The sequence below is a fragment of the Seriola aureovittata genome, chromosome 8 (genome assembly GCF_021018895.1).
Source record: "Seriola aureovittata isolate HTS-2021-v1 ecotype China chromosome 8, ASM2101889v1, whole genome shotgun sequence".
Classification (NCBI taxonomy): Eukaryota; Metazoa; Chordata; class Actinopteri; order Carangiformes; family Carangidae; genus Seriola; species Seriola aureovittata.
The window spans coordinates 18,590,824-18,608,192 of record NC_079371.1 but is presented as its reverse complement, the minus strand read 5'-3'; the positions used below and the strand labels follow the sequence as shown (position 1 = coordinate 18,608,192).

The window sequence follows — 17,369 nt, the reverse complement described above, 5'->3', positions numbered from 1 at the left end:
ATTTGTTATTTGAGCTGTGGCAGGCTGGATCTCTGGAAGGAGGAATTCATTTAACCACACAATGCAGACCCAGAGACCAGTGAAATGACACAGGCTGTCTGGGCAATCTATTGAGCATTGTGCTGATTTACTGTATATGTGAGAATTTACACTGTGGGAATAGGGTTTAAATGATTAATTGTCTCTTTTATTTGTGCAGATCCTGATGAAAATGTCCTCCCTAAAAAACAGTTTTTTTTAGCTTAAAACCACCGCAAAACAACATCCGTGTGCAGTTTGCTTTGTAAGCAGTTGCTGGTTATAATAATACATTATTGATTGTGTCACAAAGCATCTTATAAAGAGAGAGCGGGAGAAAGATCACATGCCAGATAAAGCTGTCAATGGAGCCCTCAATCAGTGGATGCACAGCAGGAGAGCGAGAGTGAAGCAGATGGTGCTTACTATTGATCCAAAACATGCACACATACTTCCACAGACTAACGGCTCAATATTGGACTATTACAAGGAAAAATTTTCTCTTTGTGCATTTGTCTGCAGGGGGGCTGCTCAGGCTACAGATACTCCATTGGCACCATACTGGAGTTAAAGTATGCAGTGTGTTTAACCTGAGCTGAGATGAGCTCCTGAAATTCCTGCAGGCCACAAAAAAAAAAAACAAAAAAAAAAATCAAATATAGTGGTTTGTTCAACACACAGGTTTAAGTGGTAGAAATGACATTAACACAGACACAGGACCCTTTCTGTACATTTTATTTACAAAATGTATTAAAATTCTCTGTACAGCGCCTCACTAATGAGGTTCAGCAAATTATGCATGCATCTCTTGCTCTTTTGTACCCACTACTATGCCCAGCGATTTTTGTCTTTGCAGAAGGTGAGGTGTACAAAAAAGAAGGAGGTGAAACGGAGTTACAAAAGAAGAACCAGGGCTGGATTTCTAACATTAAACCTAAGGTCAGTTTGTGAGTAGCAGAGCTCGTCAAGCATCACTGATTTCACATGCAATTTCTTAGAAAAAAAACCCAAAACCAAAACCAAAACAAAAACAAACAAAAAAAAAAGAAGAAAAAGGGAAACCAATCTTTCATCATGTAATATAAATAGTTCTCATTTATCTAAATGTACACATTTCTCAAGTTATTCTTTCTTTTTCTTCACATATCAGTTTCTTTTTTCATATAAAACTATCTGCCCATAGTTTCAGGTGATTAGATAAGTATCTTCCTAAATCCTATGGAATCACAGTCTTTTTGAAAGAAAAGAAATTATTACAGCAATATGGAAATGTGCTAAGCTTCAGGTCTTTCCCTGGTATAACCTTGTATAAATCTATTTTCTGTTGTATTCATATATTTTTCATTTTCATTTACTAAGTGAAGTCACCAAACACGGTAATGCTCATTAAAGGAAATCAAATTAAAAGCAAACCACAGCTCATCGTAAAATGTGCAATTGTGAAAGAAAACAGTAAGGTAATCCAAAATACTACAGTTTAAAAGCCATTACTGTTATCCTTTAATTGGATTGCAGTTAATCTACAATTGAATTACCCTTTTTGTTTGGTTTTACTTTCATGTACAGAAGACTTGAATGACTCTAAACTCCAGGGAAAGACTGTTTGGAGCAGCAAACCTTCGCGAGTCAGTGCTCCTTTGATATTTTACAAACTGTAAATCACAAACAGTGTTTTTTTTTCTTTTTTTTCTTTTTTTCTTATTTTTTTTTTAAATCAAGCATGAATTCTTTGCTTTACACACTTTTTGTCATACAAAACACACTCTTGGCAGTATTGGAGGTGCGAATTATGACCTGGTTCTGTAGTGCGTAGGAGCCAAACCAGATCATCTTCTCATCTTCGTGAGTCCCATCAAACGTTCAGAAGACAGTGGCAGCAGCACCAGAGTTTAGAGTACAAACATCACACTCATCATTGTTTTGGGCTGAATGGCATTTTACTCCAATAAGATCAATCTGTCTTTTAAAACAAGTCCAAGGTCACCATAAGTGACTTACAGCAGTATAAAAGCTATTCTCTAATAACCAGTGTCTTACACTGCACAGCGTAGATCTAATAAACTTATTTGAACACATATAACCAGTGAAAACCTGGCAGAAGAAGGATGAAGAGTAATCTGATCATACTGATTACAAGAAAACCAATTAGACACTTGTCATATAAGATTTGTCGTCTGTCTGGCACTTCAAAATGTGCTTAGGGTTGCAAATGATGGCTTTAGTTCTCTCATTCATTGTAACATGTCAAATGTATTATATGTAGAGATATATATATTTTTTTTTTAATCACTGCACCATTCTTCTGTTTTGTATGAGTTTCAAGCAAAAAGCAATATCATTGTGAATGAGTTGCATTGATTGGACTCAGAGTTCCATAAGGCACTGAGAGGAGGGAACCGCATCGGTTCTTCCCATGACCAGTCCAGTTCAGTCGTGTCGTCTTTGCAGATTATCGTGCCGTGTCCGCGCCAGAGGATTTGGCTTGGAGCTCAATCCCCGTGATCCTGTCTTTTCATAGTCACAGTTGTAAGGGACAATGCAAATGTTTCCTAAACCTGTGTCAACATACAGAGCAAAAGCAAACACGGGAAGAATTGAGGTTTATGCGACTGCCAGGAAGAACTCACATCTTCATACTGTGTGATTCATGTCGTGTGAAAATATGCGACTGTGAATTAAAAAAGTCAATGTAAAAACGAATAAAGAACAGTGAATGTGGTGATTCTGTTCGGCTTAAGTTGAGGGACAACATATTTTTACTGTTTTATCTTTTAAAAGCGCCTGAAAGCATGGTTTCAAATCTTGACTTTTTCTAAGTAACACAATTATTCAAGATTAAATTCGCAACAATCAATTTAACGTTCAGTACTGTATTTAATAAGAGTTTAACACGCAAAAACTCAGCTAATCTGCTTCATCAGAACTGTGTGGGTGTGATTTGATTAGATTTGATTTATAGCAACATAAGCAAACAACCAACCCACTGTCATCAGATTCTGACTATTTATGTGACATTACTTTTTTCCAACCGCGCCCCGCCCACTTCAAACCCGTGAGAAGAGCACAAATAACACAAACACAGAAGTCTCTCATGTCAATAATAAAAACTTTTCTACTTTGGCACAAAATCGCGTGTCAGAAGTTAATTGAGAAAATATGTTTTCAGGGCCTTTAAATTCTGTTGCTGTTGTACAGCTGTACTTCTGTAAACAGACTTGTCGCACTTTGAGTTTAACGGGAAGCAGCAGCACAAACATGCAATCAATCCAATCAAACACAAGACTTGCAGTTTATTTATTGATGGTATGCGCCCCTTTGTCTAGTGCAAAGTTGTAGTAAAATTGCTATATAAAGCTATTTTGTGAATTCCCAGTTAACTAGTGGTATTAAGTGGTAAATGAGCTTCCTGTGGAACTACTACAGAATAAATAGTCCCTGGGCTCTGTAGCAATGCTGCGTTTACAGCTTGTTCCGCTGCCACCAAGCGGCCACAAAAAAAAAACAAAAAACAAAATTAATGCTGCTTAAAATGTCACTTTAAATGATGTGAGCACCACTGAATTATTTCTTTTATAATTTGGGAGAGCAGACCCTTTAAAAAGTCATATTTTACACAACATGCTAAATGCTAAATTCTTCCGCTATATAAAATAGCCCTGCACAGCAGTTTGTTGACACTGCACAAAACAAGAGGTTCAAGATCACACGTTCTTGCCCTCATGTAGCCTCAGGCACTATCCATGAAGCCATACCTTGCAAGGCACAAACAACATCTCCTAGTTTTGTGTTTGAGTGGGCATGTGTGTTCTGTTGAGTCCAACATGACAACCATAAACAATTTCACAAGCAACAGCCGCTACACAGCAACACATACAAATGAATAATTTACTCTTTAACTGATATGACAGGAAGCTAAATGATTAATCTCTCGCGGTGCTCGGCGGAATCGTGTGGACAGAAGAAGAGAATCGCCGTACCTCTAGATCTTAACACTCTCGGTTCCGTATACGTTGTAGCCTTCTCTGTATGTGGCAAAGTTCTGGGTGTTGGTCGGGGGAGCCGGCTTAAAATTCTGGGCATTCTTGGCCAATTTCAGCCGTTTGGTTTCTTGTCGTGATTTATAACAGAACTCTATCAGAGCCACCATCATGGCCAGCCCCAGCCCTCCAACCAGAATATAGAAGACACCAGCCACATTGCTTAGGCTGAGAGCACTTGTCTTGTCCTGGGGGAAAGTGAATAACATAGTTAAGAGTTTTGCAGTGGAGGAAGGACAACAGAACAATATGCAGCCTGTATCCTTCAAACTGAGCCTTACATAGCCTTGACGTTCAACAGTATAACTGCTTTAGTAAATCATCATACTCTATCTTACTGATGCTACAGGTTATGGATACTAACAGCTACAAGCAACGAAAACATTTACGATGTCATGAGTTGCTAAGGCTATAATTTTGACTGAACTGATTTTCCTATGGTTGTCACAAAGTTACGAGGAACTTCAGACTGCCATAGTCAAACCATTCTCCACTAAGGAGAAAGAAGCCAACTCTTAATGCTCTATCTGCTGGTGAATGTAGAGGTTAACGCTTCCCTACGCTACATCTATGTCAAATGGCTTCTGCTCTTGACCATGTTAGGAAGCTGGTCAGTATCGCATAGGTCGACAGCTCTGAAAGTCCCTATCTTTTTTCATCCTCTTAGAGACATGTACGTATAACTCTCATGGCAACATTGTCATACAGTACAGTCAAATTCATAGTAGATGAATGATAGCTCCATTAAAGTTAAAAAAAGCACTAAAGATCAAACCATTTTGCTGCTGCTTACCTACCAAACATATTCATTAAAAATTTGTTCATTAGAGTTTTACTATTTGCAGTTTAACCCTATGAGCATGGCGATATCATAAAGCTATCTACGACCCTAACCTGTGATCTGAGGCTTTGACTATATCTCAGAGGGTTAAATAGTGGGTTTATTACATTCCTCAACTTCTTGTAATGTGCAAACAGAGCCTCTAACCTCAACTCCGAGCAGCCACAAGATTTGGAGGACACCCTACGGCGCTCTCGCCGCTTAGAGAAGTTGAATTTGAGTAACTCATCACAATAAGAGGCTTTGCTTGTTCGTCACACCACAGGAGGCCAAAGAATCTAATAGACACATCTCGATGCAAACTAGTAACAACACAAATAAATCAAATTTTCATTAACAGTTTGGTAAATAGAAACAGCAGCATAATGGTCAGAGTATCATGAATGTCAAGAGTGAAAATGAGCAAAAATAGCATTTATCAACAACTGTTAACTGCTGTGATTCAGCTGAAATTGTGTAACTGAAAGGCACTTTGGCAATTTCCCCTCAGCATTATCATTACAGTTGTCACAAAAAAGAGTTTCTACATTTTATATTGCATTAAAAAGTGACTCATTTCTATGGCATAAAAAAAAAAAAAAGAATTTGGGGAAGCAGTGCCATGTGTTAACGCCACATAGAAACTGTGTTACAGTCGGTGGCAGAAAAACTCAAATACTAAAAAAAGAAAAAATATGTGTAGCAAATAAACAAAATGTACACTATAGATGTTAGAGAAGTTTTGTCTTGCATATGAACAGTACGTCAAAATGCAATTTGGAATCAGTACAAAAGACCTGCAGCGACTGACCTTACTTCCAGAGTCCTTGGTTCCACATTCACCCTTATCGTACCACCATTTGTTTTTCAGCTTGTCTAAGATGCCTTGTTCACTGAGTTTCAATACTGCAAGGTTTACAGGAGTTCTTCACGTGGGAAATAACATAAATAACATTATATTATGTTATTTTATGTTATTCAACTTTTAAACTACTACATACTTTACAAAGCGATAAAGCAGGGCTCCTGGCTATGTCAACATCACAGAGAGCAGGCATTCTACCTATTACCTTTATAACCCCTAGTCTAAAGCCAGGGCCTACCCATATCGCTTTGAGTAATCGGCAGACGCTGTTAGCAGGGCGACGAGCAGGTACTCAAAAGTACAATCTGCAAGTCTATCAACACCAAAAGGTACAAGTTACATTGGTTTGGGGGCAGGTACTGGATCACAGGGGCTTTTCCGAACAGCATTTAACAAGTTCAGTCCAACAGGAGCTTCGTCTTAACAAACAGAAAACACTACCTATAAGTTTCCACAATATCAGCTTAATCCTGCGATTGCTAATACTTCTGGCACTACAATGACAACAATGAATTTTGGAGGCATTAGAACCAATTTCATATTTGCCCAAAAGAGAGAGTGTAATTAATTCCTAAGTGTTCTATCCCGACATATTGCTAAGAAAACCTTATCTCCCAATTACGCCAGATTAGTGTCAGATGAGTGTGTCCAAACCAAACTGCACAGAGCTGCAGGACTGAGCTCAAAAGTATCAGCGGAATAATTCCTCTCATATTTGCCCCTAGTTGCACAACCGAGTCTGACACAGCTGTTTCCTTCTGTTTGATATGTGTAAGAGTTATATCACGACCTCCAAATACTGCATGTCAACATAAATTATCATAATATTTTATTGCACTAAATTACTTCAAAAAAGAAAAAAGAAAAAAAAAAGAAACACAATTGTAAAGCTGGACAAAGATGATTCGTAGTCATAATGTAATAGTGGATCATTTGCGGTTCAGGTCAATCTCTCTGTGAAAGTGAAAAGCAAATTGGAAGCAAAGAAAAATAGAGCATCAATAAATGAGTGACCTGACTACTCCCTAGGAACAATGCCCCCCAAGGGGATCCATGCAATGCATAATGCACTGAGAGAAGATTACACCACTGTATATCCCTCATAGCCAATCTGGAGAAACGGACTGTGAAGACCAGACCATTGTCTTGGCTCGGAGAGACATTGATTAACAATGCAATTACCCTGTAACATGCTCTGTGTCTGAAACTCAATCTGGGCTGCACTGTGTTGTGCCTGGGGGCAAGAAAGAGCTGTGTTAACTGTGTGTGAGTGGGTGTGTATGCAGCCATGTGCATGATAATGTGCATCTCCTGTTGTCTGTTGGAGCATGGAGCTGTGAGCCGGACGGGGCCAAGTGATGCACTGTTTGGAACAAGAGCGCTCCAGGCCGCTTTAGTCCACCAAATCGGGCCTTTCCACTGAGTCCTGGAGAGCCAAGACAAGCCAGGAAACAGACAGACAGTACATACCTGTGCGTGATGGCAGCACAAGAGACAGATACTTTCAAATGGCTCCTGAGCATGCTCTGAGTAGCACAGGGAGGCCTCCTGAACTCAGTGTCTACAGAACATGGACAATGTTAGCAATGCAAACAGAAAAAAAATCCTTTTAAGAAATGAACCCCAGGCATTTAGTGGGACATTATTTGGTCTGTGCCTCGTGTAGCCTCTCATGGTGATGCTATTTTAACAAAGTCACTGCAGCTTAACTGTTCACTGTGATCCAGGCCAATCTATGACAAATGACACTAAGGGTGTAATTATATAATCTGCGGTCCACGGGACCTTGCAGCTTGTGTGTAATCTAGCCAGTTATCTGACCTATATCATCACATGTGTGCTGACAGCGTCATTTGTCATTAAACTGACCTGCAATGTAAAGAATATAATGCTATTGCCTTATACGTTCTTTAGTGAAAATAGCACAATGCTTCATGTCACATAATCTAAGTAACATTACACTAAGTTGTCACGGGTGAGTGGGGTTTCACACTCGGAACCATTAGCTCCCATAATGGAAAAATCATTCATCATCTAACCAGAGAAGAAGAGGGAGAGATCTGGTCAAAAGGGTCACAGCAGGGTTATTAATGGGGTAGGAAGTGCATGTAGTGGAATCAAACCACAGGTGGTTTATCAGATGACCCATTATAAATGAATCATGAGTCTTTTGTTTAATTAGAATTCTCACGTTTGCCTGCAATGCTTAGTCCCCTCAAGACGCCGCTGTTCCCCTTGCTTTCCTGTCGGCCTCGGCTGAGCAGCCATTTTGAGGTTATTGCCGTTAAGGAGAATTTATCGTGTTGGCTTTAGAGCTCATGGGTTCTGGGCCAGTGTCATGGATGTGAAGCAGCTGTGCGGCGAAGTACTGCAAAGCCATCTCTTACAGGATTAGCAAACTTCACCTTCATGAGGGACGGCTGGAGGTTTTCGGTCTTTTCCATGCATGAAACATTCTCTGCCAAACTACCGTTGAATCACATGTGTGTGACTTTATTAAGTAATATCTCACACTACAAAAGGTGCCTTACAACTGAGACTAGGTGATCTGCCCTACAGGTGTGTAAGGATGGATAAACAAAGCTCAACCTTTCACAACTGCAGGGCAGCCACATTCCCTTTACCATCAAACACTAAAAAAAACTCCCTTATTAATTCTTATTTGCACTAAATCTACGTCTATGAACATTACAATCTCTATAACCACAAATAATAGTTTTCTGTTGGCTAAGCGAGGGCTCCTTAGTTCGATCTGAGCTGTTAAACCGTCTGGTCGGACTATCAGTTAATTTGGTAATCTGCCTTGAGGCAGCAGCAGGTTGGCTGGGACGGACAGTTGGTTTGGTTATGGTTGGGTTGTTGTAACAGCCTTGCCGATTACTCTGCACTATGGTACCCGATTGTGGTGACATCGAGGCTGACCTTGGAGTCACCTCCCCCGCTGCCGCACTCTCCCTTGTCGTACCACCATTTGTTTTTCAATTTGTCCAAGAGGCCTTGCTCATTCAGTTTTAAAACTGCCAGGTTAACAGCATTTCTTGAAACGATAAAACATAACTTGTAAGAAAATGCACAGGTCCGTGAGAAATCTAATGCAAAGTAATAATTGTACTAAGCATCATAATGATAGGTAATGGTAGTGAGACTACCACTGTCAAAGCAGGGGCTTATGCACAGAATACTATCTGTTAATCAGAATGGTCTAGGAAAGGACAAATTGTTTAAGAATTTAAGGAATATGGAGAGATAAGAAAGGCTCATATAAGGTAAAGACAGTGTTAAATCTTGGAAAAGGTGGCATGAAGGGTTACGTAGTTTAGAACTGAAGTGTGCGGGATGGGGACACTTGTCATTGAGAAGAAAAGTAACAACAACAAACATCATGCAATTAACATTCGTCACAAGTGACAGCGCAGCTTTTAAAGGCTAAATTGAAAAACCATTGAACTGTTAAATTAAAAGTGACAACACAACAGTCAGGTAGGACAGCACACGGGACAGAAGGAGAGATCGAAGGAGAGAGAAAAGCAACAGTAAGAGAGACATAAATATGAAATGATTGTTAGCTTTAGCCTTATTATCTGGATTTGTTTCCTCTACTGTAAAAATAGCAACTCTTAACACATATATAAAAATATTTTTAAAAACATGAACTATCATTATATAACCTTGGTATCCAAGTGCACTGAAAGGCATACTACCGTTACCTCTGTGTCCATTAAAAAAAAACAAGAAGAGGAAGAGAAGAGAATGACAACAGGGGGACATCAGGGTAGGTGGAATACTATAACAACATGGAGGATATTGTTATATTATTCCACCCACCTTAATGCTGAGCCTTTGGGCGTCGCCACACCGTAGCCTTTCGAGTCGAGGTTCCCGCCCACTTTCATGGTGTCGCACGGCTTCCGTTGCTCGATGTACTCGTTCATGGTGGACTCGAGGAGAAAGGCGAACTTGCCCTTTGACTTTCGTACCCGGGCTACGCCATCGGGTGTGGTCTTAACAAACACTGAGGGTTCAGCGGATTTCATGTATGACCACATCTTCTCATATACTGCTATTTTGGATCGCTGTGCAGAGAAGAAAAAGAGAGAAGTAGTTTAGTAACCCAAATGTTATAATTGTTCAATGGAGTCTGTAGGATTTTTGTGCTTAATGATCACTTCATTTAAATTGGCATCATGAAGTATTTATAGACATCTTCGGAAGCAGTACTGCGATATCTTTAAATACTTCCACAAAATATAGCTGGTGGACTTTTATAAGATCATGAAGTACAAGAATTTACAAAATCCATTTCTCTTCATCAGTATAAATGTACACTTTGAATATTATGTTGCAGCTTGAAGCTCAAATTCAGTGTAAATGAGGATCACACATCACCTATACAGCAAGTAATGCCATGCAAACTGGATTTTAGCAGAAATACTGGCATTTGTGGACTTGATTATGCAAAAATATGTTCAATAATTTAACTTCAATGACAGTGAATTGCAGGTAATGGCGTTTACAGGGAAAAAGTTTTGGATCGGTTTGTTGAAAATTCAGTCTCAGTGAATTTGAGCCTTGGTTTATAGTCCTAATTTAACTTGTAGAACTTATTACAGACATTCATTTCAACAACACTGTCCTTAATGTAACATCTCAACTGAGACTCAGAGGCAATGTGCAGAAGAAGCAATAGAAGTGAACAAGAAAGCGGGTTACACATCCACAAGGCGACGCATCACAAAGTGACACAGATGAGCATTTTCCCAGCGCCTGGGGTCAGGCTTAGTCAGCCTGTGAAATCAGGGGGAGTTGAGCCCTATCTATAATAAGCATCAATTAAATTATTCAATGCCGCTGGATTTATTTTGGCATAGGCATTTCATACTCTGAACAGATCCTGGTCCAAGCAGTGATGAGCCAGTTCCTGAGTGGCACTGTGCGGACTACTGAAGACTGGATCCCACATAAAAAAAAAAAAATGCTTCCTTTTAGTAAAGGCCAGAGAAAGACGAAGGGGTTGGATGGTTTTCAAGAACCGGCTGAATCAAAAGATCTACTGTCAGGCAAAGGGTTTGTGAATGGAATATGGACAAGCTGTTGATGTACCAACATCTGTCTGAGATACTTCCCTATGGCTTCTTTTTTTTAATCTCACATGGTCACAAGTCATGTAGCAATAGTGCTGAAATGATTGTTTGATACAACTTTGATGTTCAAATAATTGTTTGAGCCATTTATCAGGCAACAAGACTGTCTACAGCCCTGCTAGTGGCTCTGTAAGGCTTTACTTAGTGGTGCTTTGAGTTAAATGCTGATGGCAGCACGCTAACATAATAATGTTTAGAAGGTATAATGTAATATTTTTTACCATCTTAGAATGTCACTCATTTGGCAGGTATTTGTTCATAACTCAAGTATTGGGAAAAAAATTAAAATTTAATCTGCTTTTTAGTCACACCACTGGTATTTTTAGCTAGCGAGTGTGGCTAAAATTTGGTGCCTTCAGCTTCTCACATGTTTGCTCTGTGATTCTCCATATCATAACAGAGTGCATGTTATGTCTCTGGATTTTGTGGATGTTTGTTGGTTTGTTGGTAGCTTGGCCTCTGGAAAATTGGAATGGTTATTTTTCACCGTGTTCTGACATTTTATAAATTGTGTTCAAGTATAAATATAAATGCCGAGCTCTGTGGCTTTGAATGTCCAAACATACTGATTAGTAAACAGACTCATCACTCCCTTGAATGGGTGAAAGCCCCCCTCAATAAGAACATATCCATCTCTAATGCTTTTCTATTAATATACAAAAGAATTAACCTTGACCTAGTGGAAGTGCTTCACTGGCTTTATGTAATCATATACAATTTGTTGGTAGGCATCTGTCACAGAGCATCAGGCCAAGGGTGAGGATGAGATAAGACAGCTGCATAAAAAAATTAAAAAGTCTGCATGATGAATGTTCCCGGCTCAGATGAAAAATCCTTGAAGTTGGGGCGATGGTTGTTCCATTTTAATGCTAATACAACGGACAGGATGAAGGAAGGGGACAGTTAGAGATAGATGTGATGTTTTTGTTTACAATCTTGTTAAATGTGTTCATCATGGAAAGGACACTAGTTTGGAGGACAATTCCCCTAAAGGCCTGTGGCTCATCTGCGCGGCTGTGGGAAAGCTCTAGACGCCTCCTCAAATGAAGAGAAAAGAATGGATCTGGGCATTGATTACTGACGACAGAGTGTGCTGCCTCAGTGTTTTATGAAGTCAATTGATCAATATCAGAGCGGGGACGAAGTGCGACCAAAACCTAAATAGGCCGATTCTAGTGCAACTAAAGTCACCAGCGAGATGCTTAAAGCAGATTCTGACAAAGAGAGAGAAAAAAAACAAGATACAGTGAGAAAGCCCAGCAGGGGAAAAGAGATATTTGATTATTGACTGCCAGCACATAAATGTGCATACTCACAGAAATACAGACACACACACACGCCTACAGTACACACACACGAACACAGTATATAATGTATTGAAAGTCTACTCTCATCTCTTTTAAAAAGTAATCATTCACATTGTGGTCTGTGGTGGTCATTTATAATTCAATTAGGGAATAATGACTGGGAAAGTCCATCATCAATGAAAAGACAATTTGTTGAGTGATTATATACTGCCATAAACACGACTTCATACATGTGGCTCTCCTTCACACCATATAACGGCCCTGTTAGCACAGGCTGCTGTATTCTAAATGAGCTTCCAGACAATTATCAAGGAGCAGTTTCATTTATAAAAAGGCAAACACGACTTTATGCTGGGGAACTTGAAAACGGCATAGCCCTCCTCCTCTAAGTGTCTTCACATTATACTAAAGCAGTCATAATGTTGCTCTATTCATAATGAAGTACCCAAATAGCTGATCTCAGCCAAGCCTCCTACCTAGGCGACACAGTTACATCATCTGTGTAGGTGTTCCTCCTGCAAATCTGTCTGAAGCAGAGAGCTTCCTGCTGTCTCGTAATAGTCATAAAGACAAACACAGGTCTCTTGTTCCAGCCTGGTGACCTAAGATGAGGAATGAAGAGAACAGGACTTGCCTTCAGCAAGAGGACGACACGCCAGAGGAAAACTGGTGGGGGTTTATTATTCTTCCAGGGAGTTCCAAGTCTTTGAATCACCACATCCAAATCACACGCAGATATGAATAGACGTGCACTCAGGCACACTAATGCGCGAAGATACAGATGAAGGTTCCCTTAGAGCAGGGGTCAGTTGGAGGAACCTGCAACAACTGATTTTCTATTGGCTACTTGGGGCAGCATACCGTAAACTCGCTGTGAACTCAACTCTGACATATTATTTATCACCTTTAAAATTGATGTGGCTAACGTGTTAGCTAACAGTGGGCTATTTAAACATCCACCAGACATGGAGCAGCATTATAGAGTGTATTTTATTATCAATATGAGCTTAATATTGACTCTCTTTTAGCTCTGCTTAAGTCTCCACCAACTCCTCCGCGAAACATTGCGCTCTTTAGCTGTGAAATGAAATGTGTTACCACCCCACCAGCTAGAAGCTAATCTTTTGTTAGAGCTTTTGCCATGAAAACAGCTGGCTGCAGCTGTTGAAAACGACACTATGAGAGTAAAATTTATTTATACAAGTATTAGGATTCTGTGTGCGGGCAGATGTCATCCTTCACAGTAGAATTTAAGCGCCAACGCTCGCGATTTACTTGCTAGCTTACCAAAGACACAATTAGTCGTGGTCTGCTTTAGTTATGATTTTTTTTTTTTGTTAAGCCTTGGAACAAAAAAAACGATCAGCATGTCATTTCTTTTAGACTGACACCTACAGTATTTGTGTTGTGAGGCACAAATCTGTTATCGTCAAATATGCTAAAGAAATGAAATTTAAAGAGTTTGAATTCAGCTACTGCTGCCTTAGCATTTCTCTCTTACAGGCAACCTCTGGCATGCAGGTGATCTATCGGCAATCTAAAGATGAAATGCTCATATTAAAATTATTAATCTTGTGAGACACTAATGGGGATAGAAAGAGATGGACATGAGGGATTTGCTTGTGTATTTTCAAAGATCATTAGTAAATGTATTGTTTGGAGATTTTGTTGTTCCAGTAATCAACAATGCCATTAAAATGTCTGAGAAGGGACAAGTGATTAAAGTCCAAAGTCAAAGAAATTGCCCTCTCCATTCTAAATAACCACTTAATCTGTATTGATTCAGAGTTGCGCAGCATTTCTAGGCCTCTGTCCACTGCCCTTCGAACTGCAGTCTGTTTTTTTTTTTTTTTTTATTCTTCCTTTGGCATCGCGGGCTGCTTTCATTATGGCCGCTCCACTGCTTGTACATCTAAATGCCATCTCCAAACACCCACCACTACATTTCCTTCCTTCCTTTACTTCCCTTGCATTTTGTTTGTGGACATCACCACTCCCCCCCCCCAATATCCTGTATGCCAGGGCTACCTGTATCTCAAGTATGCAGAAATGAAAGTTGAGGCTCTGTGGGTGTACTTTGTCATTGAAGTGTCACATGCTACGCCCTGCATACCAATTGCTCCTCTTTGATGCTTTTGCTGGACTCCAATAGCTCCTCTCGCACCTGCTGTTGCTACTCATCTAAAGTTCGACAAGGCCCTCTGAGGACAGTGCTTTCCCTCAGAGGTTACGCCTATCTCGCACAATTCTATCATCACTTTTGTCAGCTTTCCCTTTTATGCAAACAGGCTCTAATCTTTATAGGAGCCTCCCCTTCGCACAGCACTGTACCGAAACACAAAGTGACAAGAGCTCGGGGAGTTGTGCCACAATGTGTTGCATATGATTGCAGGGCGACCTAAGGATTTCTTGTATAAATTTCCCTGCTGCCCCCTCTTCGTGCTACCCTGGCTAAATGCAGGTCTTCTCCGCATAAAAAAAAAGCTACTTAATAAACCTTGTGCTGGACCATGCCGAAGCTATAGAGTGTCAGAGCCGCAATAGCTGAGACATGAAATTGATTTTCATGCATAGTAAAATGCATTGGTGACTGCACTCAAGCTGTTGTTCCGAGTCTCCACCACACCTGCAGATCACTAAGATGCATGATGTTTGCTGCTGAGGCTCTGGGTAATGTATAATCTTCTGAGGGGAAGAGAAAACAATGCTGTGGTCTCATTTCTCTGCGCAATTATCATTCCTTCATTGTTACGCTGTTAAATGAGGTGCATGAAGGGACAGCAGTGTGGTTGTCTTTGATGGTCTCACCCCAGTCTTTACACGTAATTAAACAGCCACATCAGCCCATTTTATCATCTCAGCCATTATTATGATCCGACTTCTCCTTCGATGTATATTCTAAAATGTAACTGAGCCAAGCCTTTTGATGGAATAAAACCTCATCAAGAGGATAAACATGGCCTCTCTGGTTCAACTCATCATTTTCTAATCATACAAAACACAAATATTCAACTGACTGCATGAAAAGATCCATGACAGGTATTAAAATGATGAAACAAACCACAGTGGTGCAGTGGTGCATGACAGCTGCTATGCCGAGGAAGAGCAACACTAAGCTTGAAGCTATCCCACATTGTCTCAAGGCAAAGCAACAGACAGGCTGGAGACAGAGGAGAGAAGAGGGTGCCCAAACAAGCAGGGTAGTCTGGGGAAGAGGAGCCAAGAGCGGGCAGAGCCGCACTGCCAAGCGCCTAGAGCCATTCAGGCTTCCGCTGGGCACGTCAACGGGCTCCCAGGCCAGCTGTCCTAGTTGGTTGTGAACAGCAGATTCGGGGCTTTCTGAGGGATTTGAACTAACACCACTGTCTTTGAAAATTCCTCTACAGCTTCTCTTTATTCCCACCCCCAAATGAAGACACACATGGTGATGTGAATACTGTCACTGTCAGGTAATAAGCCATATGTCCAAACTGTCAGTTTTTTCAGCAGAGAAGAAAAACAGCCTCGGAAGAATGTCTTCAATCGCAGGAGACAATCAGATAATTTACCCGATTTCAAAACATGAAAACCAAGGTGAGGGTTTTGTAGCTCATTATTACAAGCCTTAGACTTTATCTTATTTTTTCCCCGTCTGTGCAGAAAGGGAGCAAAACATTTTCTTTTTCCAAATGCACATCCTTACTGAGCTTGTTCTTCTTGTCAGGTAGCTTTGTAAAATAAACCAGGTGAAATCATGAAAAATTAAAGACCAAGGGTGTCAGAGATGATGGCATATGTCTTGTCTGAAACATTGGACTTGATTTAAAATTTCCAGCTGGCTGATGCCGTATGGGTCTAATTAAGCCTGAATGTATTTCCTGAAAAACAGATCTGAAATAGAACTTGAACTCCTATTAATCAGTGTGTTTTTTTCCTTGTCAGCCCTCTACAGCTTTAATTAAAAGTCCCTTGGAATAGCGGTTCACACATGTCATTTCCTATTTGAAGACTTGGGGATGTAAGTAGGACACTCATTACACAGAATACAGGAAAACTGAGACTCCCTGACCACCTCTTAGATTGTTCTACTAGCAGACCTTAGGTGGCTCCTTTGTCAGACTTGAAACCTGGAAATCTGTAATTGGCATCCATCATGTCTGTGACACAAAGATGTACACTGTATATACACCTGTGCAGCAACTCTGATGAAAAGGAAAGTGATGACAGGCTTTGTGAGGTGTTCTATGGAGAAGAGAAGTGTTGCTGTCATGTGTCATGTGCCATGTTTCCCGGGATGTATGATCCTCTCAGTATACAGCCTTTTACAACCAGCTCCAAACAGTTTACAGACTTCGAAACAAAAGGATTTTTAATATCAAGCTTTGAAGACACTATCTTGTCCTTCTTTGTCTAAAAAAACATGGATTTGATTTTGCATTTTGTTGTTCTGAGCGACACAACCCAGGGGTAATACAAATGAATTGCTCTTTCTGCCAACAGGCTGCAGCTGTGAAACATATGAATTGTTTCTCTCCTGCTGATGAGTAATGAGGGAGCGTAAGATAAAAAGACTGTCATATTGCCTTTTCGTCATCACAGGCAGAGTGCAGTTTCATTAATTTCTTTTTCAACTTCTTGCTCTGCAAATGCAAAGGATTGGACCGTCGATGTATCCATGCCACAAGCCGCATTTCACAGTGGAAGGTTGATCTGCATTAAAGATATGCAGCGCTGTTTAACTCCTGCATGTGGTCGCCTTTCAGAGACTAATATACTTTCGCTTCAGATTTTAGTTAATTTATGACTTAATTGCCAAGCTAGTCCCTCATGCCGACGGACATATTGCATATTCCATCTGAACCATCTTTCAGACTGCTCTGTTTGACCTACAGGGCTCTTCCTCATCAGGTCCAATTTGCCAGCTATGGCCGGCTAGCTAATTATATTTCATGAGCTGACCCTTCTGAGTTTGAGCCTGATGTGGGCGCTTTGATTAGCCTCCTGTTTTTATCACCTCTGAGTCTTCCACGTTGTTATCGCACTTTCTGCTGACAGCCCCGGTGCCTCAAGGTTGCACACTGCAGTACTGCAGCATAAATTTCACGTTCATGTCATAAGAGTTCAAGATCTGCTTCTCTGTCAACATGCCTCATTTGGAGCAATCTTGTGCAGGTCAGGAGTGCTGCACTAAAGGTACACAAT

General features: G+C 40.4%; 1 protein-coding gene across 2 annotated transcripts in view; it reads right to left on the bottom strand.

The window, feature by feature from the left end:
• Nucleotides 1-737: 737 nt before the first annotated feature.
• Nucleotides 738-17,369, bottom strand: part of gria3b (glutamate receptor, ionotropic, AMPA 3b) — an 81,144-nt gene continuing 64,512 nt past the window's right edge. The window contains exons 13-16 of one of the 2 annotated variants that reach the window (XM_056382712.1): nt 9,566-9,813; nt 8,663-8,777; nt 3,996-4,243; nt 738-2,573 (exon numbers count right to left, since the gene is read on the bottom strand). In XM_056382712.1, coding sequence (XP_056238687.1) covers nt 3,998-4,243; nt 8,663-8,777; nt 9,566-9,813 — 609 coding nt within the window. In that variant the 3' untranslated portion in view covers nt 738-2,573; nt 3,996-3,997. Of the gene's footprint in view, nt 2,574-3,995; nt 4,244-5,686; nt 5,802-8,662; nt 8,778-9,565; nt 9,814-17,369 lie in introns of both variants that reach the window. The other variant, XM_056382713.1, reaches the window with a different exon arrangement.